General features: G+C 40.9%; 1 protein-coding gene across 2 annotated transcripts in view; it reads left to right on the top strand.

Annotated features, from left to right (window-relative positions):
- The window catches only part of Klhl32 (kelch like family member 32), a 200,090-nt gene that overhangs the window by 46,502 nt on the left and 126,480 nt on the right, over window positions 1–27,108 (top strand). For both annotated transcript variants that reach the window (XM_050144952.1, XM_050144954.1), the window contains exon 3: window positions 3,940–4,120. In XM_050144952.1, the coding sequence (XP_050000909.1) occupies window positions 3,940–4,120 (181 nt within the window). The remainder of the gene's footprint in view (window positions 1–3,939; window positions 4,121–27,108) is intronic.

The raw sequence follows: 27,108 nt of genomic DNA, 5'->3' as shown, positions 1-27,108 counted from the left end.
GTAGCAGATAACCATTAAAATAGAAATCCACAGAATTTTCAAATTTGAAGAGTAAAATATAAAACTGTAGAGCTGTTTTATTAAGTCTTTAAAAAACTGCCTGAATTCAGTTAAATGAATGTATGAAAATGAGACCCTGGGGGTTTCTGTGATCAGAGCGTTAACTCTGTGCACTCAAAGGAGCCATTTGCACAGAAGCAGGGATTCAGAATGAGCAGGTTAGAAACGTGCTCCGCATTTGATTTCTTAGTTTCTGTCATCAGTTCCAGAATGAAAATTGCAGGCTCAAAGTCACGATGAGTCCTGTTCCCTGAGACTGCATGCATCAATCTCCCCATTATTAGATGCTGGCATGTGACCGGTCTAATGCTCACTCCCTGGCATTGCTAGAAACCAATTGCTGCTGGGAGAGTCTATGTCTCCTCCTGTTGTGCCAGGGACCTGGGTCAGCCCTGGGAGATACAAGAATAGTGAGTGTCCACCCTGGCGCCTGACTGGAGTCACCTGGCACCCATATGGTGTTCCTGTGAACTGTGGGCTTGGAAAGGGGCTCATAGTAGAAAAACATGTGTTGTTTGAAGTAGATCCATTTAAAATAAGGAACAAAGACACAGCTCTGGTTAACCTTAGTGCTGTATTTCATATAAATCACTGTCCAAAATCATAATTAAAATATGTGCTCTGTATAGAAGTATTAATGAGACATTTGGGTCTTTTTTCTTATCTTTTTTTACATCTAATACTGCTCTACACTAACAGCTCACCTCATCTTGTGCTACCCTATAGAGAGTGTCCACAGCCTATTTTGGCGACACAGTGGCTCCTGTTTTGGTAGTGCAGCTCTTGAGTCTCAGAGAAAAAGGAAACTGGTGTTTCACTGGGGGACCCAGAGCACTGTCTGTACTAGTTGTAAATTTTGAGGGATGCCATTTCTTTCATGGAAGAATCTCCCCAATTTTAAGACGTTTCTCAAGTCTGTATTCCCCTTGAGAAATGAAGAGCCTTGATCATGTATTTTCCCAGGACTTTGGAAAGTTTTTGAAACAGTTCTTTTCCTTTTCCTGTTTCTTCGTTTCCCAGTAGTGAAAGGACATGGCTCTGACCTGGGAGGTGAGTTTGCTGACTTGACATTTGCTTTAAGGGCAGAGGGAGCTAATGGCAAGTCTCCGTCTGCTCCGCACCTTAATCTCAGCGTGGCGCACTGCAGCCTGTGATTCCTGGTGCTCCCAGTGTATGATCACTACCCAGGTGTAGTGAGCCTGGTGTCTTCTGTGCCGTGGGCAGCCGTGACGTCACATTTACAGAGGCTAGGTCTTCTGTGGCTTTCTGTTAGAGAGACGAATGGGGAGCTGCTCTGAGAATACAGCGATGACTTGTTGGTACTTGTTGATTCGTGGGCCTTTATTTCTTGCCAAATCCCAGAGTATTTATTTCTGGCTTTTAAGAACTCATAACATATTGGTTCTAAAATATTTAGGGTCCTCTGCCAAGTGTTGTCTTAAATATCAGCTTATGGTGTTTCTAAAGCCCGACTGTTCGAAGCTGAGTTATTGCGTCTTTGGAGCCAAGGAGTTATCAGTATTGTTTTAAAGCGCAACCCTCTAGTCTCTGCCAAACTGCCGCTCACAGCTGCTCTTTCCCTGCCAAAATCGACTCACTCCCAACAGGTACCTAAGTGCAAATACTGGTGCAGTCTCCATAATGACGTCGATCGTGTGCTAGATTTGCAAGCAGGGAGATGTCTTAAGGCAATAATTATTAATATATTCTTGTTCCACTACAAAATACATTTATGGTGCCATAATAGAGGAGAAAGAAAATTATGAAAGTTTCAAATACAGTTTCTAAAGTTATAACATTAGAAATCCATTTTCTGTTTCAAAACTCTAGTCCTCGTATGTACAAAGTGGTCTTGAAGCATGGTTACATAGTTTTCTGATTATTGTATGCCATTTTGTTTTCATATATTACTCTAAAGGGTTGATTTTGAGGTTAACTATGTATGACTTAAAAGCGATAGGGGATTCTGAATTTTTTTCATCATAATTTTTGGAGAGACCTTTCATACGCATTATCTTCTTTTAAAAGCAGGAAAAATCATTATGTTCTTAATGTCAGGTTTTTAAAATTCACAATCTTGGAATTTTGGTATTCTGATCTATAAAACAGATGTATCAATAAGCACCCTCTCCTATGATTAGTAGGAAAATTGAATTGTTAATTATAATTAGTAATCATAAATCATGCAGGATAATTGGCTAAAAAACTGTAAACAACACAGGTTTGCTAGTTATGAAAATGCCATCGTTTTACGAAAAACTTTTCAGTCTCTCCTGTTGTTCTGCTTTGCTGATACAGCATTTCTGTTTCTTTTCCCCACTTCTTTTACTTCATGACATTAATTAATCTCCATTCTAAGCTTTACATAGAAATTTCCTTAAAAACCTATTTATATTTCCAAATGCAACTTTTAGCTACTGGTTTTAAAAGCCTGCCTATCTCGGGAGCCACACATGAATATTCAATGGCTGTGAGAGTTTCAGACTCAGCTGCCACCTTCTACTGAAAATAATCCTCCCACCCTCCTACAAGAGCTTCCTATAGCTTCACTCTCTGTCAAGTCAGTTTCTCTCCGTAGTTCTTACATTTCTGATGCTTCCCATGGGAAACGTTCGCTAAAGCTTACCGACTACACTGGCTTCTCACTGGAAGAAGTTGGTCAATTTTAGGTAGCGACTTGTTTATAGTAACTGTAATTTACCAGTCAGTTGGCCCAAGTGAGGCAGTGTCCCATCAAATAACCCAACAAAATGGGCAAGGCTGGCAGCAATGCTGTTTTCTCTGAATAATATTTTTTTTCTTGCTGGGGCTGGGCATGGAATGGTCAGGTATGGAGAGATCACGTTCAGCTGTCCTGGGGTATTTTCACTCAGCTTTCAAAAGAGGCCAGCCACTGTTTGGAAACAGGACTTGTCACCCTCTGGGAGTAACTCAGTAGTGACACAGCTTTCTAGTCAGAGCCCAGCACCTATTTGGGGATTTTAGAGTCATGTGGAGAGATTTTTGATGATCTAAGCTTTTAACTTTTAATTTTCCATTTAATTTACAAAGGACACTTTTTTTTTTTCATGGAGATAGGTCTCATGTAGCTCAGGTTGGCCTCTAACTTACTATATAGTCAAAGATGACCTTGATCTTCAGATCCTCTTGCCTCAGAGTTTCCTGAGTTCTGGGATTATGAGCTTATGTTATCATGCTCCATTTATTGTAAATTAATTTCTTTCAACATATAATCCCCCAAGTTTCATGGGCAGCTGTGGTTTGACTGCTGTGTATTCGGGATGGCCAAGTGCAGTTCTTTTGTCCCCAACCAACATTTACTCAGTTTTCTTATATTTACTGGGGGGGGGGGGGCTTGTATCCTACAGAGGCACTTGGTAAGTCTGAAGCTGGAGAAGGATAGAGTTAGAGAGGGAGTCATAGAATATGAAGAGTCTCCCTGCATACACACACACACACACACACACACACACACACACACACACGGGGGGGGGAGGGTACACACACAAGGAGTATGCTCACCTGCACACATACATAAGGCAAGTTTTGCATGCAAACACACCAAAGAAATAGGGCATTAGAAGCTGGCTCATAAGTCCACAGACTCAGGTAGACACTCACAAAGTTTAACCTCAGAAACGGGAGAGCTAACAATAGAAAGAGGCCTGAGGACAGGGCAAAAAAAAAAAAAAAAAAAAGAGTCAGAGAAAAGGAAAATAGACAGACAAAAGCATAGAGGGCAAAACGGAGAACAGAAAGGTCAAACTCACACCTGCACAGGAGTCTCAGCGCCCTCCCCAAGGTCGAAAGGGTGAAAGAGCCCCTTAGGAAGCAGTGCCGGTGACCGGAATAAACGGGGCTTCCTTGTTCTCTTTGTAGCATTCAAGAAATGCTGACGGGCCAGAGGCTGTGCCACTCAGAATCTCACAATGACACCGTCCTCGCAGCACTGAATCAGCAAAGAAGTGATGGCATTCTCTGTGACGTGACCCTGATTGCCGAGGAACAGAAATTCCACGCTCACAAGGCAGTCCTGGCGGCCTGCAGCGACTACTTCCGGGTAAGCAAAGGTGGACGTGTATGTCCGAGGATGGTAATGCTAACACAAAAGGCCAGCAGTATTTCCTGACCTTTCCTGGGCCGGGAGCCATTTCCACGGTTCTCTGCAGAGCTGTAAGCGTTGAGAACCGGCGTTCCTTCCTGGACGGACTTGTGTCCTTGGGCCTGCTGGGACGCTCACCAGACTGGGCTGGGTGCCCGCAGTGGGAAGCGGGCCTCCGCTTTGCATCTGACTAATGCATGTGGCATTTTGTGAGCACCGGATGGCGTGGCAGTGACATGTGTGGCGTATGAAGATATGGTTCTCTTTGGATGGAACTTGGAATTTGGTCTCCAGCCGTGAGTGACGTGTGGAGATACAGCTCGAGGGGATGAGGTCTTTTGTATTTATAGTTCATTTTCATCTTCGCACAAACAGCTTGGACAAATGCGCGCCCATGCTGTTGAAGGCTGTCATTTTCACGTACAAGGCAACTGAATCTCAGAGATAAGGTTGTTAGAATTCAGGACGTAAGTAAATAATAAACATGGCCCTAAACTTGCATATCTGGAAATGAAATCCATGTCTGATTTCAATTTTTAATTTTAGAAGGCTTATGATTTGGGGCTCTGAGGAGATATCTCAGTGGATAAGCTTTAGCTGTACAAGTATGAGTTCTGGATGGAATTCATATCCCCGAAACTCATGTAACTGCTGAGTGGTGGCCTGCCTGTATTTCCAGCCTCGGAAGGCAGAGACAAAAGATCCCTGAGCGAGCTGCTTAGTGAGACTAGTCATTTCTAGCAGCTCGGGTGTGATTGACAGGCGTTACCCAAGGGAATAAAGTGGAAGAGTGGTTGAGGATGATTCCTGACATCAATGTCAGGCCTCCACACACGTGTGCCCATATACATGTGAACGTGTGTACATACCACACACACACAGAAAAAATATTACTTCTGTGTGTGTGTTGCTATGTGTACATGCATGAGCGGGGGGAGTACATGCCAAGATGTGCAATTACAGATCAGAAGAGAACTTTGTAGAGTTGATTCCCTCCTTCAGGTGGGCTCTGCAGATCAAATTCAGGTTACCAGATTTATACTGCAAGGTCCTTTACCTGTTGGGCCGTTTTGTGTTTTCTCCTTCTCTTGCTCCTCTTCTTTTTAAATTGGCATGTACTCATTGCTCATGTATTCATAAAGGAAGTCTCTTTTAAATATATTACATATTTTCACCATGTTTATCTTCCTCCTTAGTTCTCCTTCTCATTTACTCCTCCCAGTGGCTTCCCTTCTGCTTTCCTGTTATGTATATGGTTCTATGCATCTATAAAGAATTCTAGGACCTATGAATAAGGGAAAACAGAGTATTTGTTTTGCTGTCTCTGCCTTGTTTTGCTTAATATGATAACCTCCAGTGTGATTATTCATTTTCTAGCAAATAAGATAATTTCATTCTTTCGTATGACTAAATAAAACTCCATTGTGTACACACACAGTATTTTTATTTTTTGTTTATATGTCCACTGAGAGACATCGTGGTTGGTTCTGTGATGTGGTTGTTGTGACTAGTGCTGCAATAAAAATGTATGTTCAGGCTTCTGTACGGTATGTTTACTTAGAGTCTTTGGGTCTGTGTCCAGAAGTTGTATAGCTGATTATATCCTATTTCTAAATTGTCGAGGAACACCATTCTAATTGCCGTAATGGCTAGCTGAATTTGCAGTCCCACAAGCTTTATGTACGGGTTACCTTTCTCTCACATCATCCCAGCTATTGATTTTTGCTTGTTTTTGATTTAGACATGGACCCTTTTTTGGTCTTGGCTGTCCTGGAACTCTCTATGTAAACTAAGCTGGCCTTAAACTCACAGAGATCCTCCTGCCTCTGTCATTGAGTACTGGGGATTAAAGGCATTCACCATTAAACCCCACCTTAAATGATTTAATTTTTATAAATTTATTTACTTTTATTTTATGTACATTGGTATTTTACCATGGGTATTGGGTCCTCTGGAACTGGAATTAAAGATAGTTGTGAGCTACACTGGGGGAACTGAACCCAGGTTTTCTGCAGGAACAGTCAGCACTCTTAAACACTGAGCCCCAAAAATTTTCATACCAATTCTTTTTTTGGGGGGGGTGGTTTTTATGACTGGGATGAGATGGAATCTCAAAGTTATTTTAATTTGCATAAACGTTTTTATGTTTATTGGCCATTTTATAATTCCTCTTTTGAAAGTGAACTGCTCATTAGCCCATTTATCTATTGTGTTTTTCATAGTTTTGAATTCTATGTATATTCTAGATATTAACTTTCTGTCAGATGTATAGCTAGCAAAGATATTCTCTCATTCTGTAGGCTTTTTCACAGAACTTTTCCTTTGCTATATAGAAGATTTGTAATTGAGTGAAATCTTATTTTCTTGGTAATATTTTGAGTAATTGGTGTCCTTTTCAGACATATGATATCTGTGTCATAGAGTGTTTCCTCTGTTTTTTTCTAACCGCCTCAGAGTTTCGGGCCTTAAGGTTTTTTGGGTGACTTTTGCACAGAGTGAGGGAGAGGCATGCAGCTTCATATAAGTATATCCAATTCTCCCAGAATCATTGACTAAAGAGGTTGTCTTCTGCAGTGTATATTTAGGCAAAAGTCAGGTAGCTGGAGCTGTGTGTGTTTACTAGTGGGAATTTGTTTGTATTAACTGCCAACTTGACAGACTCTAGAATCCCCTGGGGGTGGGTCTCTGTTGGAGAAGAGCTTCCTTAATTGTGAGAAGGACTATTTCCTGGGGCTTGAGTTGAGATGGTTCTCAGCTGTTGGATATGTGTGCTGGAAACCAGTTTTCTGCAGGAGGAGTATTTGATCTCAATCACTAATTCATCTCTTCAGTTCCTTCCCTGATTCTTTGTATAGTTTCTTTTTTTTCCATTTCATTAATTTCTACAGTCATCTTTATTATTTCTTATATATGTTCTTATATCCTGTGGTATTTCATTAAGTAATTTACTGACAGCTTTCTAATCTTTTAATGAGAGTGCTTATAGATACAGACTTCTCCCTTAGAGTTGCTTAAATGGTACCCCACAGATTGAGGGTGAGTTCTACTTCTGTTTTCATTCTGTTCGTCAAGAATGGACGCTGGACTCTATTCTGCTCTGTGACTTTACTGTTTTGCTTTACTGCTGTAGCTAGTGCTTTCCCACACTGACCACCTTCTTAGGGTACCTGCATTCCTACTGTCCCCAGTTTAACCTCCCCCAATTATAATGGCCTTGAAGGGTGTCATTTTCATCTTCTTGAGTCTTCTAATTTTATCCATCTTTGATTCTTAACCAATAATCTCTTTAACTTCTTGTATGGGAACCAAGAACAAAACCTGAAAAATTACTAGGTGGAGTTAATAATTAATAATAATTATTATTATTATGAACTTCGGACAATACATTATTTAAGTTAACTAAAAGAAAAGAATTAGTTTTATTTTATGTAAATTAGTGTACTTCCTGTAAAGTTTACTACATGTATGCCTGGCACCCATGAAGGCCAGAAGTGGGGCCTAGACACCCTGGACCTGGAGTTAAACTGCCATGTGGGTGCTGGGAACCAAACTTGGTTCCTCTGCAGGGGCAGCTGGACCACCTTACCCGACCCTTATTTTATTTTTTTCTCATTTTCTTGTGTTACTTCAGTTGATTAATGACTGTCTTAGTCACCGTTCTACTGCTGTGAAGAGATGTCATGACGATGGTAACTCCTATAAAAGAAGAATTTAATTGGGGACTTGCTTACAGCCTCAGAGGTTTAGTCTGTTATAGAAGTATGGCGACAAGTAGGCCTGTTGTGCTAGAACAGTAGCTGAGAGCTGCATCTTGATCCATAGATTGGGGGTGGGATACTGGGCCTGACACGAGCTTTTGAGACCTCAAATTCCACCCCCAGTGACACCCTTCCTCCAACAAGGTCATTCCTCCTGATCTTCTCAAATAGTGTTACTTCCCGTTGACTAAGCATTCAAATAAATGAGCCTATGGGGGTCATTTTTATTCAAACCACCACAATGACTAAGTAATATTTTTGAAATATTAAATTAGTATATACTCATCTGCCCATTGACCAAGAAAATTCCATGGTTTCTCCCAGAATCAGTATAAGAGAGAATTTATAACTCATAGCAGTCTGAATTTTAATAAGTGGGAGTAGGACTATAAATTTAACTATGATATAAAAATCATTTTCCAGAAGTAGTCTTCCTCAGGGATGAGCAGGTATATCAATCTGTTATCTAGTACCAAGTGACCAACTCTGAAAACACAGATACAAGTAACATTTTATAGAATGAGCAGGTTGTCTTATGAATATATATGTTTATACATACATATGTATGCATATAACAGCAATTACTTTAAAAGAGGCCACAAATTTGAAAGCGATCAAGGAGGGTATATGGGGAAATTTGAAGGGAGGAAAAGGAAATGAAAACTATTGTAATTTTAATCTCAAAAAATAAAAGAAATATTATAAAAATTCTTCTCAAAAATCTTTAATATAGAAGTCAACAGAAGTCTTCAGGCCAAATGATAATTGGTTTAGATATTTCTAATAATAGTCCTGTTCCCATATAAGTAGAGTATCTATTACATTCAGTTGCCAACTAACAGTGATATAGTTGTTGAAGGCAGGCTGGGGAGATAGTTCAGTAGGTAAAGTGCTTTCCTCGTCACCCAACGCCTGTGGAACACCCAGGTGGGTAGCAGAACAGCCACCTGTAATCCTACTACAAGGGAAGCTGAGACAAGGAGTCACCTGCCCACTTCCCACCCCAAAGAGAAATTCTTCTTTGTGTTTGTAGGCAAATCTTCCTCTTGCTCCAGACTATGATACCTCCAAGCCTCTTTGCTGTACAAAAACCCTGAAAGATGGGGCTGGAGAGATGGCCCAAGAGATTAAGAGCACTGGCTGTTCTTCCAAAGGTCCTGAGTTCAATTCCCAGCAACCAAGTGGTGATTCACAACCATCTATAATGAGATCTGGTGCCCTCTTCAGGCATACAAGCATACATACAGCCAGAATGCTGTATATATAATAAACAAATGAATAATTAAAAAAAAAACTCTGAAAGGAGAATTAGATAAAGGATGGACACTGTTTTTCCTGATCATTTTTTTTTCAATTTAACAAAAGCTAGGCTCATCTGGGAAGAAAAACCTCAAGTGAGGAAATGCCTCCATCAGATTGCCTGTAGGCACATCTCTAGGGCATTTTCTTGATTAATGGTGGATATGGAAGGGTTCGGTCTATTTATTGGATGTTGTGCCAACCCAGGGCAGATGGTCCTGGGTAGAATATGAAACCATGCTGAGCAAGTCATGGGAAGCAAATCACTATAGACTATTCCTTCATACCTGTGCTTCAGTTCCAGCCTTGAATTCTGCCTTGGCTTCTCTCAGTGATGAACTATAAACTAAACTTTCTTCTCCTCAGTTGGATTTGCTTAGATTTTGTTGTTGTTATTGTTGTTATTTTGTTTCATTTTTTTCCCACAGCAATAGAGAGCAAACTAGAAGATTGCTTCATTCAGAGTATATACAGACTAATAAAGAATTGCCTCCCACAACTATCTACACTAAATGAGAATTGTTTACTCTTGTATCTTATGTAGTACATTGGAATAACTAGGCGCAGTGGCTTACTGTCCTTATTAACTTCTGTTTCCTTTGCAACAATATAATGTTGTCTCCTACTTTGTAAGTGCTCAGTAAATAGTTTACTAAAGGAATGAAAAAATGTTCCCCAATTTTAATGCCCACTATATGGGGCATGGATCCAATAAAACCTAAAGAAAATCTTTAAAAAAAAAAAAAAAAAAGAGGGCTTGTAGACCCACAAAAAAACAGGAACCAAGTGCAGCTTCTTGGTATCCGAATTCAGCCCCCCATGGGCTCTGTTTGCTGGCAGCAAGCAGGAGCGCTGCAGCTCCTTTAAGAGAAGGCTTACTGACTCAGCATAAGGCTTCCTCGTTCTTGCCATTGGTTAATGGAGAAGCTGCTTTGGGCCTAATTGCAGAATAGGGCAAGAAGGTGGGAATTCCAAGCAGACAGAGGAGGAAAGAGTAGGCAGAGTCAAAGAGACGCCATGTAGCCATTGGAGGAGACAGGGCTGGAACCTTGCTGGTAGCCACAACCTTGTGGTGATGTACAGATTAATAGAAAATGGTTAATTCAAGATATAAGAGCTAGCCAGTAACAAACCTGAGCTAATAGGCCAAGCAGTGTTATAATTAATGCAGTTTATGTGTGATTATTTCAGGTCCGGGCAACCAGGAACAAACAAGCAGCCTCCGCCTACACAATTTTCATAAAAATTCATGTATAATTCAGTTCTTAAGATCTTAAATACTAAATATATATTTCCTAAAATATATTATTCATGCATTTTCCCTTCTGATGGAATTCTATGAAGTTAAGTAAATAGTTTGGGATAAACTAGACTCTTGCACTCTTGTATCTAGTACATGATTCTGAAGCTAAAATACTTCTTGCTCTCATTCAGAAAATATGAGACAGCAGGAGTCAGCAGGCACACATATTGATGTAACCTGTTTCTTGGTATTGGCCTGAGAGTTAACAACAGATTTTCTTGCTTGAAACATGAATAAACGAATGACCAGTTGAGCACAGTATGCTTTGACTTCCTGTGATCATTAACATTTTAAAAGGAAGTATAAGAACATTATTGAGTCAAGAAATAATGACTTTAAAAAAACTTAAAAATTAGGTTTCATTCCAGTGGTGTAGACACAGCATGTTATTTGTCAAGTATATAACTAAATTATAGCAGGAATTCTTCTAGTAGAGGATAAAGCAGTAAAGGAAATATGAAATGGATGAGCTAAGGAGCCTGTCTGAATTCTGATCCTGCAGCAGAGACTATAGTTCTTTTCCACAGCGCTCAGCAAATAGAAGGTTCTACTTCAATTAGTAGTTGCTGGGTTCCTCCTTGCCACCTGCTGTGCTGTGAATAAACACAGGCAGATCCTATTGCCTCTGTAGGTCTGTGTTTTTCATCAGTCAGCTGATGACCTCAGGCAATGGCCTCAGGATGGCTTGGTGCAGTGGTTCATTGACTCTGAGAAAACACAGTTTGTAGGATTTTAAACTCAGAACAGTTTTGATACACATTAGCTATTTCACTTCTTGGATGGCCATTGGTGCCTGGCCATGCTACAGCTGGGTGTTAGTGGGAAGAAAGGTTAGCTCTTTTGGGGGGGCATGGGGTTCAGCTGCTTGCAGGCTCACTCACCTTCTGATGGGTCAGAATAGCTTGGTCTCATTATTTTCCATCTTTGCATTTTCTGAATCTGAAACTCTCTTCCTTGTTGCTTAGAGAACTTCAGTAACTATCTGACTTTTCTCCATCTCTGGCTATTCCTTTCCAAACCTTTGTGCTAAACTCTACACTGAATGGGCGTTCCCCACTCAGATGCTAGGGTCAGCCTTGACACGCTCTCAGTGCCCTCTGCAGCCCCTCCCTTCTCCCATCTATTCACTCGGTGCTGGCACAGCACTATTCGCCAAGTGCAAGGTTTCCCCTCAGGGTTCTGCACTTCTCAGCATTGAACCTATAACCTCTTGCCACTCAGTTTCCTCCTCCTCCAGGTTTATAACAACTAACATGGCTGATGTGTCTATGAAGCTCTTTTACTATCCTCCACCACATTCCTAAATTCATAATGTCTTCTATTTCTCAAAAGATTTAAAATTTATCTCGTTTCCTTCAAGGAACTGAAGATTATATACATTTGATCAGTAGCATCTTGGAGAAGGACTGTGACCAGCCATGTAGTAAAGTCCATAGAGATATTGTTGAATATGGCTATGGTGAGAAATATTGAATCAGTGGTAATAAGAGAAGTCAGTCAGTCAGAGGCCTTGTGATCCGGTGGTGAGTGAGTGTGTGTGTGTGTGTGTGTGTGTGTGTGTGTGTGTGTACATGCACGCATGTATGCATGATGTGTAGAAAGGGTGAGCATGAGTCAACTGCTAATCCCCTCCACTTGGAAGTCCCTTTGACCCAGAGGGCTCACAGTTCAGGTCATGAATCCAGTGTGGGCAATCCTGAGTAATGGGTCATCACTCTGTGGGGTATGGAACATCTGTGGGTTCTGGATACTAGATACTATCTTTATCTTAAATATTCATCTTCACAAACATCTGCATTTTCTGGTCAGGAAGACTGACATCTTGGCTTCATAACAGAACTCTAAGTATGTGTTGGTAAAATTATTCAAATAGGATATCTTTGAAAATTAAATATTTGAACATCTTCTTTTTCATTTGAACCTGAGTATATTGTGTAGTTTTCAGGTTTGAGAGAAGGGCAAAAGCCTATGATATTGGAAAAATGATATTGGTCCCATATGTTTTTATAATCATATTCCCCACTCATTATTGGAGTAAATGGCTCAAATGATTACTAAATGAGAATGAAATGCAGGATTAGAATATTTTCAATTCAATAAACATTATTTTGTAAGCCTGTTGTTTTCTAGACAGTGAGTGAATTCATAGTCTGGTGGAAGACACAGACAGGGGGATAGTTAATTATAATATAATCAATACCAGGTTTTAGGGGGTTAGATTTGCATTTGTTTTTGTCCTACATTCCTTCAGGTATTCCCAGTCAGTTACAGCAATAATAAATTTGACTGCCCTGGGTGAGCATTTGCTATGCTCCACACATGTATTCACAAAGGTTTGTGTAGATCAATGTATTTCATTGATATAGTCTCTGTTTCAATGGGTACTGATATCCTGTTCATTGAGAAATAACAAAAGGTGATTTCAAATGTCCTTGATCCCTAGTAGAGGCTTAAAGAGTGGCTGAGATGATGGCAGTTTGAACTCAGGGAGGAGCCTATGGCTAGAGGTAAAAATCTCTCTAAAGCAGGGTTAGGAGGAGGTGGAATCAGCAGGCCCTTACTTATGGATGGAGAAGGGGAGAAAAAACTTTGGAGTAAGGCTAAAGGCCCGATGCTTGGATATCTGGATAGTAGGAATGCAGTATGTTCATGGTGTTTATAGGCCTGAGCTCTAGAGAGAGCTGGGGAAAGAGTGGCCATTTTAAAGGATGCTGTGTCATTGAAGGGGCAACAAAGGAGAGTCTTTTGTATAAATATCTTTTTTTAATTCTTCTGCTAGGGATGGAGCCAAGGTTATATTCTGTACTGTAATGTCTGCATCCCCAGAGCCCACCACAATGCCAAAGACATCACAGGTCCCCCATCTTCATTTTCCTTATTGCAATGTGATCAAAACAGTTCCTTGCTCTGTTGAGCCTGTAGGGTCTCACCAATGCCCTCCTAAGAACTTCCACTCAGATTTATGTGTTTATATCATGAATCTAAATATTTACATATACAATTGTGCATATATATGCATTTAGACATATGGATTTATATATATATATAGTTGTGCATGTATATATGCATTTGGACATGCAGTTTATTTAATATATTCATTCACCTTCCCTCCCAAGAGAGTGTTTATTAAGGACTTGATGCTAATAGTACTGCTCGCATAAAGGAGGGGGAGGTCATTGCAGCATCTGTACTGCTTGCTGTTCGGTCATCACAAATAATGTGCAGACAGATAATGCTTATTATCCTGAGGATAAGCAGAATATAGCATAGGCAGTTGTTTTTCATCTAGTCCGCAAGCTGGATGCCTTCTGTCTTTATTCCTGAACTTTCCCTCCAGCTCTGTCAATTCTGCTAATTTTCAATGCACATTTCATAAATTACCTTTTAGTTTAAAAATAAAGTTAATAACAAGTGGACTTAGAAACTATCAGATGTTACATGAATACTAAAGGTCAGTTAATCATTGGCTTTTGTCTTTCGTTCAGGTGCCATACAGCTTTCTTGTGACAATATTCTGGGCGGTAACTGGAGCCAGGGATATGGCAGCTAGCTGCCTGTTTGTGCTGCAGAAGTACCCACGTCCTCATTAGGACAGGGTTGAAAGGTTAAATTTTTAACTGACTGTAATTTACTTCTTGGATCTTCCTTTTAGAAAAAAAAAACATAAGAAAGACAATAGTAAACTAACCTAGACCTGTTTTGGTTACTTTCTAAATGTGTAAGTATTTAAATAGCAAAACTTTAGTCTTGTGGCTCTTTCAGTGACAAAATGTCACTGATATTAAATCCCAATTACTTGAAGTCATTTATTTTCTTCAGTAGCCTGCTCCATGATCCATTACTTTGCTGGAGGCCAAACAACACTCCTGAGTCCTTAATGTTGTGCTGACGCAGTATTATAATGTCCATGCACTTGTTCCTTCCTTCCTCTGACAGCTGACTTCACATACTGATCACAAAGGCATCTATTAGAATTCTCCTTCTAGAAACTGTGCCTTGTTTGATAAACTGGTGGTGATTTCCCATAGAATGGTTTGTAGGGGGCAGATGAAGCCCTGAGTAAGTCCTGAGGGAATGTGTGTTTTGATATGGCATTTCATTTTTAGAAATAGTTTATAAGTTCATTGTTAGCGTATGGTGGAATTTCTCTTGGAGATATTTTTGCCATTTCATAGACATCAAATGAGACTTTCAATAAATTTTTCACTTCTAATAATTCCTAACAGGCTTATCATTGGAAACCCACATTGCTGTTTTTCTTTTCATTTGAAGATGTTTTCTAGCATTTTATATAATTACCCAAACACAGAACTCCCATGATATCCTTCATTAGACAAACAGAGGAACTGCCCCATCCATACTGGGGAAAGTTACTCACTGATTTAAAAAATGAGTCATGAAGCTATGAAGTCATAGATGACATTTGAGCTCATATTAAGTGAAAAAAAAAACAGGCTGAAGACTATGTTCTCTATAATTTCAAATGTTGTAAAATGGCAGGAGAGGGACCTTGGCAGGTGACGGCTGTGGGCAGAAGAAAAATTGCCTTGCAGACAGAGCTTGAGTGTGGAGTTTATTGAGATAAAGGAAATTGGAGAAGGAAGACAGAATGGGGGGGAGAGAGAGAAAGAGAGACAGAGACAGAGAGATGTAGGGGGGAGAACGAAGCAGAGACCTGCTTGCCTCTTCAGAAGAACAGGAATAGGTAGGGTTTGTCTCTTAAAGGGACCTTTGCACCTGCATAGAGTCAGGATGCTGCTTGCCATACACAGAGGGGTGAGGCACTGTAACAGGTTCGCAAGGGGCAGGACCAAGGTGTGCTTGGATGATAACATCGCTCCCTTCTTTTTTATAAAAAAGGTGAGGAGTTAGCTGTGGCTGGTTAAGAGAATGGGACATCAAGTTCTTAGGACAGCTTTCTGCTGACCTGGAGGGTGTCAGCCATCTTTGGGGGAACCTGAAAAAGTTGGGGTACTGTCATGTCCTGGGGTAGCTGGTTATTTCTCTGCTGTCCAGGCTCTATGGAACAATTTGGTGCCTCTTAAACATGGCAAGGTATTGGCAGAGTAGAGGACAAGGTTAAGTTTAGGGAAAGAAATTTTTTTCCTTAGGTCCTGATGATTGAAGGGGAGGGTGTTAGAACCAGGGAATGGTGGGGAGGCTTTGCTTATTGATTGGCAGTACTTATCTGGAGTGCATCGGATCTAAGTTGACTTCCTGGAACTTATAAATATCTTTTGAGTTTGTAAAAACACAAGTTTTAGACACATAAAACAACCAAGGGAATTTAAAATCATGATTTTGCATTTATGATAGTGATAGTACTCTGCCAGAGCTATATTAATAGCTTATCATAATTTTATTGATGAATGTCAAGGCTATGAACAGTAGCATAATGAGAGAGAAATCTGATAACTTTATCTGTATACCTTTAGTCACTTTCATACACCCTGGAACATTCTTAAATCCTCACATCTTAAGCTTTTATGTCTTTACATAAATAAACCTTAAATCACTTGTTCTTTCCTCAGTACTATAAAATCACCTTAATTCTTAGGAGAAATCTGTTTTGGAAGTTTATTTCTTATCTGAGCCTGGTAGCCAGGTAAATTGTGTATAGAAGGAGGTATAATGAATAGAACTCATTAGGACTGTTTAAAATATTTTTCATAACAGTAAGTACATGTATGCATACCCACAGTTGAATTTAAGTTGTACACTCACATGCTTACATACATATAGAGTCAAAGCTGCTTACTTTCACACATAAAGTTAAATCATGAATACTGAGCGAGATGAAGCTAGCTTTTCCAGGTCTGACTTTCACTTTGCAACAATCAGACATGGCATTTAAAGAAAGAGAGAATAGACAGACATGCACAGGTCTTTGGAGCAAAGCAAAAAGTGGAAGATCAAAGCCGCCAGTGAACAAGAAAGCAGATTTGTTGCAGATGGAGGAGAACAGATCTCTTACTGGTAGGTCGGATCCCTGCGTGAAGTGAACACCTCAGCAGTCCCTGCCAAGACGTACTATCACGCAAACATGATACACATCACATAGTCAGTATAGGAAGAAATTAGAGACAGAGGTAAAAGACAAGAGGGGATGATGCATAAGGGCAGCTGGCGCTAGGTGACGTAACTGCTCCGGCTGTCGGGGCAGCTGCTGCTACTGCTGCTGCCCTTCTTGTCCCACTTGCCACCTGGGACTGAGGGGTGCAAGGGCAGCTGGTCATGTGGCTCCCCTTAGTAAAGATGGCAGTTAAGACAGCTGAACTGCCCTTAGCCAAAATGGCGCCTGCCTACCTGTTGTAACTTCTTCTATTTACCAGTCCACTGGTAGAGAAGTTAGAAAGGTTCCATAAAAGTTTGGGATATGGTTTCGTCAATTTGGTTTCCCGTGGGGGAGGCAGGAAGATCCAGTGGCCTCTTACAAAGGAAGATCAGCAATGCTAGCACAGGCCATTAATTTATTATCAACAAAATAATGAAGGCTGGGGGCATGAAACCCTAAGGACAGAGAGCCTGAAGGCAGGAAGGCAAGGAGGGTCGTAGCCCAAAGGCACAAAGCTGAAAGGACTGGAACCTGAAAGGTCTCATAGATCAGAGAAGCAATGGCACCACTCAGTGGGGCAGTGCTAGGGCACTAGGCCCGAAAGCCTCTCTTGTGGGAACTTTATTACTGAAAAGGACCAGCTGTAGCCCAGAAGGCAGTGGCTGGAGGGAGAGAGGGGAGATCACCAGTTGTAGTCTGTCTTGTGTCGAATCCCAGCAGATGGTGACTTGGAAATTGGGCTGTTGGTCCAGGTCCAGGATCCCCCATGTCTCAGGCAGTCCCCTTAAGGATGAGAGGGAACACAGAGAGAGCCTGGTCGAATAACGCACCAAATGTTATAAAACACTGGGGGAGGCACCTTGACAGGTAAGGGCCATGGGCAAATATGCCTTGTAGACAGCTTGAGTGTGGAGTTTATTGAGATAAAGGGAATGGGGGAGGGAAGACAGAATAGGGGAGAGAGAAAGACAGAGATGTAGAGAGAAGGGAAGAGAAAGGAGGAGGAGGAGGAGGAGGAGGAGGAGGAGGAGGAGGAGGAAGAGAGAGAGAGAGAATGTGTGTGTGTGTGTGAGAGAGAGAGAGAAAGAGAGAGAGAGAGGAGAAAGGAGAAGATACCTGTTTGCCTCTTCAGAAGAACAGCAGGAAGAGAACGGGAGTAGGCATGACTTGTCCCTCTTTTTTTTTTTAACTAAAGCTAAAACTTTTTTTTGAACTCTACATTTTTCTCTGACCTCCCCTTCAACCCTCATCCAAGGTACCCATGCTCCTAATTTACTCAGAAGATCTATCTTTTTCTACTTCCCATGTAGATTGGATCTATGTATGTCTCTCTTAGGGTCCTCATTGTTGTCTAGGTTATCGGGGATTGTGATTTGTAGGCTGGTTTGCTTTGCTTTATGTTTAAAAACCACTTATGACTGAGTCCATGTGATGACTGTCTTTCAGTGTCTGGATTACCTCACTCAAAATAATGTTTTCTAGCTCCATCCATTTGCCTGCAAAATTCAAGATTTCATTATTTTATGGAGGGTTGGCATTAGCTCCTCTTTGAAAGTCTGCTAAAATTCTTCTGTGTTAAAAGTATCTGACCCTGTTTTTTTTTTGTATTTTGTTTTTTGTGTGTTTCTCTTTCTTTCTTTCTTTCTTTCTTTCTTTCTTTCTTTCTTTGTTTGTTTCTTTCTTTCTTTCTCCTCCTGCTGGTGAACCACATCCCCCCCACAAGTCACTACCTCCCAGTCTCCATCACTGGGCTGTAATACATTTAGATATGAATATATCAATGGATTAATGCATTTATGAATCTGGAGCCATCACGACCCACCACATTCCAAAGTCCCATATCTAAGTACTGCTGCACTGAGGACCAAACTGTCCACAGGAACCTCAGAGCTACATTTCACATGCAGGCCCTAACACTGCATGAATATGGAGATGGATATGCTCCTAAAAGGTGTTTGTCAGGAGCCTTTGTAACCATAAATAGCAGAAACCCCATGGCATGGCATTTTGTGAGAAGAGAGTGCTTGCTTCCCCTAACCCAGGAATAAGTGAGTTGATGTAACTGCTCCTAAAATAAACTTCAAATCTGCCCATGGGAATGACTCTCCTGGGCTTTAAATGGAGAAAATTTGTAAAGTTGCTTGTTGCAGATGACATAGATTCCAGTATCTGTCTGTTCCAGCACTTTGCTCTCGGGCGACCCCAGGACCTAGTGTTAGCTGAGTGTTTTAGTGTCTTTAGTATTAAGTTGTTACATGGTCTTAGGAAAGGAGTTTGTAGTGGAATATTACCTTAAGATGTGTTCCATTTGTTTACATTGTGGAACATTTGTTTAATGATGCAAATGTATGTTGTATTTGTTTATGTTGCATTTGTTGAGCTCTGTGAAGCTGTGTTACTTTGACTGTCTAAAACACCTGATTGGTCTAATAAAGAGCTGAACGGCCAATAGCTGGGCAGAGAAAGGATAGGCATGGCTGGCAGGCAGAGGGAATAACAGAGGAGAAGAAATATGGGAAGAGAAAAGAAGGATCAAGAGCAAGGAAAGCCACCAGGTACACAGCAAGACATGGAGTAAGAAATAAATAAAGGTATATAGAAATAAAGAAAGATGAAAGTCCAGAGGCAAAAGATGGGATAATTTAGGAAAAGCTGGCTAGAAACAAGCCAAGCTAAGGCTGGCAATTATAAGAAAAAAAATAAGCCTCCATGTGTTCTATCTGGGAGCCGGGTGGCAGGCCCGCAAAAGAGAAAAAGAATAAAACAACCAACAGCAGGAACTCACGTCAGGTTTCTTATTAATGCTTGTTTTGTTTTTACTCATTTAAAACTTTTTCATACAACATAATTTTATCACTTTCTATTGCCTCTAAACTCCATGTTATTTCTTTCTTTAAAATTTAATAAAATAAATCCTAACAGAAAAGCAAAACTTACAATTAATTGATACTGGAAGAGGGAAAATCAGTTTTATTCAATGAAGTGACACTGAATTTATCAACCATACTCTCGAGCAGGCCACATGCTCAGAAGTAGTTGGCCAACACAGGATGGTTTCCTTGTAAATGTATTGGAAAGAATCGTCCCCGTTATTTGAAAAATCTATGGATACATTAACAGTTCATAGAAAAGGATAAAAGTTTGCACCAATGCTTGATATTTTTGTTATTAATAAGTCTCCAAGTCCCCTCCCTCAACACACACATACACCCTCATCAATTCTAACAAAGAGAGAGCCAGTAGTTGAGGCCTTTTGAGTCTATGGGCATATAAAATAATATTTAGTAAATAACTTAAACACAATCAACAGAAATTTATTTAGTCTTTTGAAATAAGTCCAACAGATGCCTTCATTCAGAATTTATATTCATTTTCCTGTGTTCGCAAAGCTAAATGCTTATAATCTACTAAGGCAAAAGAAGAAAACAGTGCACCATGAGAATCAAGCCAGCTGAATCTGGTGTAGATTACTGAATTAATAATAAGCCACCATGTCCAGCGAAGGTCAAATAAAAAAGGAGACATCTAGCATAGATACAAACCCTGGTATCCTGGACTCCTAGGCCCAAATTTTCAGTCCCAGATCATCTGTGTCCTGTTTTGCTAACAAGAATATCAGAGCAAAGACTAGAGTGTTTCCTAGTATGAAATGTTGATATGTATGGACTTTTGGTAGCAAATTAGCAGGCCATCTTACAATAATTACTTTCAAAGAAGAACCCAGGATATGTCTTTATGGATATTCTATGCAGTGTACTTGAGATCTTGAAGACTATATTCATATATTATTTATTTGTATAACTGTGAACGCATCATGCAGTGGGAATGCTGTGGGACAATGATTTCAGGTGTGTCTCTGTGGACACACCATGCAGTGAGAATGCCGTGGGAAGATGATTTCAGCTGTGCATTTGGAAGGAACTATGATGCCCATGTGTGGTATTGATTTATTTTTAAAGAAATAGCTTCATAATTTCCTTAAACCAAGGACATTCATTAAAAATGGTTTTTTTTCCTTCCACATATAGGTTATCAGTTCACAATGACAGTGCCCAAGTGTCACTTCTCTTTTAGATAGAAAACCAAAAGACATAGTTGTCCTCCTCTTTTGAATTATTTGAATCACTGCCAGAGAAAGTGTCTCCAGTTGAGCCTGGTGACTGTCATTTTCATTGTTATACTTAGGGCTCCATGTGTTCAGCATGCTGAACGGTGACTGGAGCACTCGGGACTGTATGTGTTTTTCTTTTGCTTGAACTGATTCATTTACATGCAATATAAGTAATATGAAACTAGAACAATATTCCTGAAATAATCACACTAGCTAACATTCAACACCATTTGCAGTATGCCAGCTATTTTGCTAAGTCCTTTATATGTATTTGCACAATACTTATATTGTGTGTGGAAAGATATTTCATTGTTTTATTCATTTTGCTTTCACGTCTTTTTAGTGCTTTCAAAATTGTGAATTTCATGGTAAGTTTTAGTTACAATAAAAACTTCACCCATGCTTGTTGATCTCATGTGTACACATAATGTCAGCTCGGTCTGAACAATACGTCCAAAGGATAATACAGCTGATGAAACTTACAACCTTTTAAACTGAGCATTGCCTGAACACAGATGTCCTCTAAATGAAGGAAAAGCGGGGGGACCATGTGAACCTGATGAATAGTTACTGTGCTGCAATCCTGCTTATTGTCTTTGTAAAAACGGACTCAGAATGAACTGTCCATGCTCTGGGACGATCCAGCTGCTTGCTGAATCAATTGCATTTAATTAGCTCATCTGATGTTGATTGAATTCGAGGTTTCCATGCCTGGATTCCCGAAAAAAATTGAATTATCAGTATTCTTCTCATTTAGAAATATTTGAATTTAAAGTGATGAGAGATTTTTTATGTCAAATCATTCCTATTATGCTGTGTTCACAATCCACCTAGGGCATGTTCTCTGATTCTGCCACAGTCTGGGGAAATCAGCCTCCCATGAGATCAGTAGTAGGCGGCAATAATTCAGTGACCACGCTGGCAGTGAGTATTTACCATTTAGGTATCGGGATGGAAGAAGCAAAGGGAAGGATGTCTATACACCTAAGAAGTCAGATGTCTCTGTTTCTCTTTGAACACAAAGGCCCATGACTTTCCCAGATAATAATAATCAGTTTATTCTTGGGAGAGAGAAGCAAAGATGAAGAATAGTGGCAAACTGTGTGTTTTGTCTTGATTCTATCACTTACCAGCTTTCTTGTCTTAAACTATTCACTAAATTTCTCGTTTCCAGTTCCCTCCTGTTTAAATGAGGGAATATAGTAACCTGGAGAAGTTATTGTTTCCAGTTTTGTATTCATTTCTTCAGTGTGTGGAGAGGGGCAGGGGCTATATGAGACAGTTTATAAGAACAAGTTGTGGCCCGTAGGTCTCTCCTTCCACCATGCAGATTCTGAGAATTAAATGCAGGTTGTCGTGATTGGCAGCAGCAGCCTTAACCTGCTGGGCCGTATTACCAACCATCTTCCTAATTATTGAAAAAGTTTATTTCACTCAATGATAAAAGAAATCAATATGGATGATATAGATGCAAATATAAGCATACATATACATTGAGAAATCAGTTAATTATCAGTTCTCATAAAATTGAGTAAAAATCATTTTCAGTTCTGTAGGTTGCCAGTTTGTCCTTTGCCAAGCAGAAATTTCTCAGTTTCATGATATTCCATCTATTAATTATTTTTGTTGTTGCGTGTGCTAATGGTGTTCTGATCAGAAGGTCTTTTCCTGAGGCAATGACTTCAAGGTTATTCTCAACTTTCTCTTCTATCTGTGCACTTGCTGTTTTTATGTCAACTTGACACAAGCTTGAGTCATCAGAGAGGAGGCAGCCTCAATTGAAAAAATGCCCGTTTAAGACGCAGCTGTAGGCAAGCCTGTGGCGACATTTTCTTAATTAGTGATTATTGGGGACTGGGTGCCCATTGTGGGTGTACATCAGCAGGATGGTGGTCCTGGGTTCTGTAAGAAAGAAGGCTAAGAATGGGGGGCAAGCTAGCAAGCAGCACTCCCCCAGGGCCTCTGCATCAGCTCCTGTCCCCAGGTCTCTGCCCTGCTGGTGTTCCTGTCTTGACTTCCTTTGATGATGAACTGTGTTGTCAAAGTGTAAGCAAAATAAACCCTTTCCTTCCCCACGTTTCTTTGGTCATGGTGTTTCATCACAGGAATAGAAACCCTAAATAAGACAATCAGGTTCATCATATCAGATTTTATGCTGAGGTCTTTGATCCATTTGGAGTTGAGTTTTGTGCAGGGTGGTTAGTATAAATTCATTTTCGTTTTCTGCATGCAGCACTCCTACTTGACCAGCAGCACCCTTTGCTGAAGATGCTGGTTTGTTCTTTTTTCCATTATGTATTTCTGCCCTCTTTATCAAAAATCAAGAATCGATAGGTGTGTAGGTTTATATCTGGGTCTTCAGTTCCATTGATCAACATGTTTTTTTGTGCCAATACCATGATTTTTGCTTAAACTTGGCCTTGTCCTCTGCTCTGCAAACACCCTGCCACGTCCAAGAGGCACCAGACAGTTTCACAGAGCCTCGACAGCAGTGATGTAACCTGATACACTAGGAAGTAGCCAGCTCCCCAGCTTTCTTGGCCCGCCCCCCAAGATGTGGATGCCCACAAATCAGCAAGAAGCAGTCTTGAGATCTTGGCACCCCATCATGTCTCACTTTAATTTCCTCTCCTTTTTATAAGAAGCAAAAGGTGGGAATGTTAAGAGTCAGACATTATGCTGGCCTGTCTCCTGGCCCTGTCACCAGGCAGGATGCACTCACTCAGGCAGTATCCTTGCCTGCCCAGGGCCCTACAGCTACTACATCACAACATAGTCCGTGAGTCACTAAGTAGTCTGTGTACATGTGCTATGTCCCCACCCCGTTTAAGAGACAAGCTCCTCCCATTCCTACTTTCTTTCCTGCAGCTCCTCTGAAGATGCACGCAGGTCTTTGCCTCTCTCTCTCTCTCTCTCTCTCTCTCTCTCTCTCTCTCTCTCTCTCTCTCTCTCTCTCTCTCTCTCTGTCTTTCCAGGAGGCTGCTCTGTGCCCATCTTCTCTCCCTTTGCTGCCTCCCCCCAATATAACTCTCCACATCAGCGAGGTCTGCATGGCATGTCTGTCTCTCACCTGCCATCTGTCTCTCACCCGCTGTGAGACTTCTTGGACATGCCAAGGTCCCTCTCACGCCATATCATAACACTAATTACGCAGCACAGGGCATAAGGAAGATGCCCAGGTCCAGACTAGATCTGCTGTAGTTATCAGGAGGTCCTCTTTTTAAAGGCTTCCTGAAACCATGCTGTTTGTTTTCAGTCATAACAGGCAAAGTATAAATGTGTCTGCACAATTTACATATTTTGCCTATGATAGTATTTGGATTGCTAATAAATATGTTTTGCCCCTATTCACTGTTAGCAGTAAAGCTATAGAGTTTACCAGATAAAAACCATCAAATTTCAGTTTCTTTGAGTACAGTGCATCAGCCTATCTGTGACCTGCCATCTTCCTCAACAGTGAAGATGTCGATTTCTGTCAGTCTTGAGGCCTTATATACTGACTTTGGTGTGGTTGCAGTTCATCTTGTTACTGAGTGACAATCGGTGTGATCCAGGCCCACTTCATTCATGGGCCATGATTTTAGAACTCAGTTTGTGTCATTTCCATATGAATAAAGAAAGAAGAATGTGTCATAAATTCACAGCTTCCTCTGTGGTAGGCACTGCAAGCTGACTGCATTTCCACAAAAATGGGTTTTCAATTAGAAAGATTTGTGGCTGTGGCAACACATTACCAGCCAAGAGTAAACTGTGAAGACTATAAATCTCAGTCTGGCCAAGGCTCTCCCAGACACAAGACAGTGTGAACCAAACATGAGTCTGAGCTGTGTTTTCCTACTCCTCAGCAGAACAGTCTCCCAGGCATTGGCAGAATGTTGTGGCCATATGTTTTTTTGTGTGTGTGTTTTGTCTCTAAATGTCTAACTTTGAACTTGCTTGAAGTGTTTAGCTTATGGTAGATGTTCTTTCTAACAAGTACAATTTTTATATGTCCATACCCAACATGTAGAAATATTTACTCAGGACCAATTCTCCTTGCTTTCAGCACTGCAACGGTAGATCATTTGTGTGTAGATTTTGAGGAACATCTTAGTTTGTGCGTTCTTATACCTATGTTTATTTGGGGCAGCAATGCTAGTCTTTACTATAGAGGTGCCACAGCAAGGAAGATACAATATCTGTTTGCACACACATACTGCAGTTTACCTTATCAAGAAGATCAGCCCTAAAATATAGGACCTTTGTTCTCATGATGGCTCCTAGATGGTCTGTAGACAGCATTTCACAAGCTCAGCTGGTCTGGGCAGCTGAGGTTTCCCATGGTCTACCAGCGTGTTCTTCCTCGTGTTAGCGGTACCCAATGATGTTTTTCCTACGTGCTTTCTAAGTTTATTAAACTTAAAACACTAACCTCTGTTTAGTAGTCATGCCTTTTATTTTAATAAATATGACCTTTGTAATATTAAAAGACTTTCTCTTGTCTTGAGAGAACTCACTGTGTAGACCAAGACTTGCCGTGAGTTCTCAGTGATGCTTTTGCCTCTGCCTCCCAAGTCTTGACTGCCTGTTGCCACAGCTGGCCCTGAACTTAAAAGATGATGTGTTGTGATGTTAGAGCAGAAATAATATTACATTTCTAAATGTGGTGATAGAGTAGTAAAGTGGTAATTCCATAGGAGAACATGGCGAAAATGAAGGCTTGCAGCCAGTGCAGAAATTTTAAAGGTGTGCTTGGTGAGGGGAGAAAGCATTGTTCATCATCTCTTTTTATTAAGCTTTTAATTTACTTTAGTCACTCTTTCATTAATTTGCTTATTTGTTTATATTATTGAGTATACAGTGGAAGAGGGCACGTGGGTCAAGAGGAAAGGACATGGCGTGTGTTTTAATTTAAAAACAGCGAGGACAAATCACACCATACAGCAAACTCACATGGGAGGTTTATTGGGAAAAAGGGAGAAAGGTGGGGTGGCGATTCGAAGGGAGAGGCGCAAAGTCCTTGCTGCCTCTTTGAAAAAGTGGCAGGGAAGGGAAGGGAGAACCGGTGGAGCTTGCTTTTCAAGGAGGCTTAGCACATTCTCACAAAGACATGCGCACAATGATCTATCGGCCACAGGACCCAGGGCTGGAGAGGTATCTGCCTGAATGCTGATGATGTATGCATGCAGGGGATGCTCTTAGTGGCTATAGTGGGGACCAAGGGGACAGGCTAGCATGATGCCTGAAATGCCAGCAAGCACATACGGGTCCAAAAGTGGCTGTGGTTAATGACATAATGTGCAAGATCCCCACGGGATGCCCAGTATAATGACTGAAGGCTGTAAGTGTGGACCACATAGTGACCGTTGCTGTTTGACAAAGTTCCACCATTTCGACACTGCAGACCACCCTTCTCCAACACTGTCATACTTTTTTTTATGATGATTCTCAATATTAATGCCTTTCCCTTTGGGAAATTTTGTGTGGGCTTTGGTAGAGGATAAAAATGTATATAATGGTAGCCTCTCTAAACAAAATAATTCTTTGGAAAAAAATCCCCTCCCCCCGACCGGGGACTCAGGAATTCTATTATGCCCTCCTAATTACACCAAGAAGAGGAATGTTAGATACACCTGATCCCAAGGATAAAATGCCTACGATTCAGATGCAGAGCCTGAGGCCTTTAAAGGCAAGAGTTCAGTTGATAAGTACAGAGAAATCAGAATGATACTGGTATAGTGGGGAAAGAGTAAGATGTCAGGACCTTCCTTTTTGAGAGCATTATGAGGGGAACAGGCCTCTATAGTAAGACTAAGAATTTATATTATAGTGTCTGCTCCTCAGAAATCATTTCCCAAGGTCAGGCATTTGGATAAGGGTCTTCATTCCCTTGGGAGGAACTTATGACGCTTCCATTAACATATGACTGGTGCCCATTGTCAAGGTCCTCAACCTCTGACCGCAAGTGACACCCCAGCTCACATGCCCCTTCTCCCCATTTAATCCCATGTGCAACTATACAGTATAAAAGGTGTAATCTTTTCTCAATAAAATGCTGCTAGCAGCCATCTGGGTTCAGCCCCTGACAGTGTCTGTCTCCTCCCATCCTGATTCACCCTCAGATCGCATCTGCCTTCTCTTTCTCTCCCCTGACTGCTGACTCTACACAGCCTCTTTGGGACCTGAAGCCCCGCCTGCAGCAGGTCTCCAAGCAGGGATGTCTTCCTATGTTGGGGTAATGGAATTTCTTCTTTTGTATGTTTCAGTCAGTCCAGAGAGACTTGTGTATAGTCCGAGAGGCAGATGGATCTCTGAGTTTAAGGCCAGCCTGGTCTTTAACCCCAGTATGAATGAGTTGCAGGCCAGTCTGCTCTGCTTTGCAGTTATGTTTCAAGGACAGCCAGGCAGGGTAGTGTCACGGCTGTCTAAACCCAGATCACG

The sequence above is a fragment of the Alexandromys fortis genome, unplaced genomic scaffold, assembly GCF_014885135.2.
Source record: "Alexandromys fortis isolate MF-2015 unplaced genomic scaffold, M_Fortis_MF-2015_v1.1 scaffold_2_1_26212458, whole genome shotgun sequence".
Classification (NCBI taxonomy): domain Eukaryota; kingdom Metazoa; phylum Chordata; class Mammalia; order Rodentia; family Cricetidae; genus Alexandromys; species Alexandromys fortis.
This window is presented reverse-complemented; position numbering and strand designations above follow the sequence as displayed.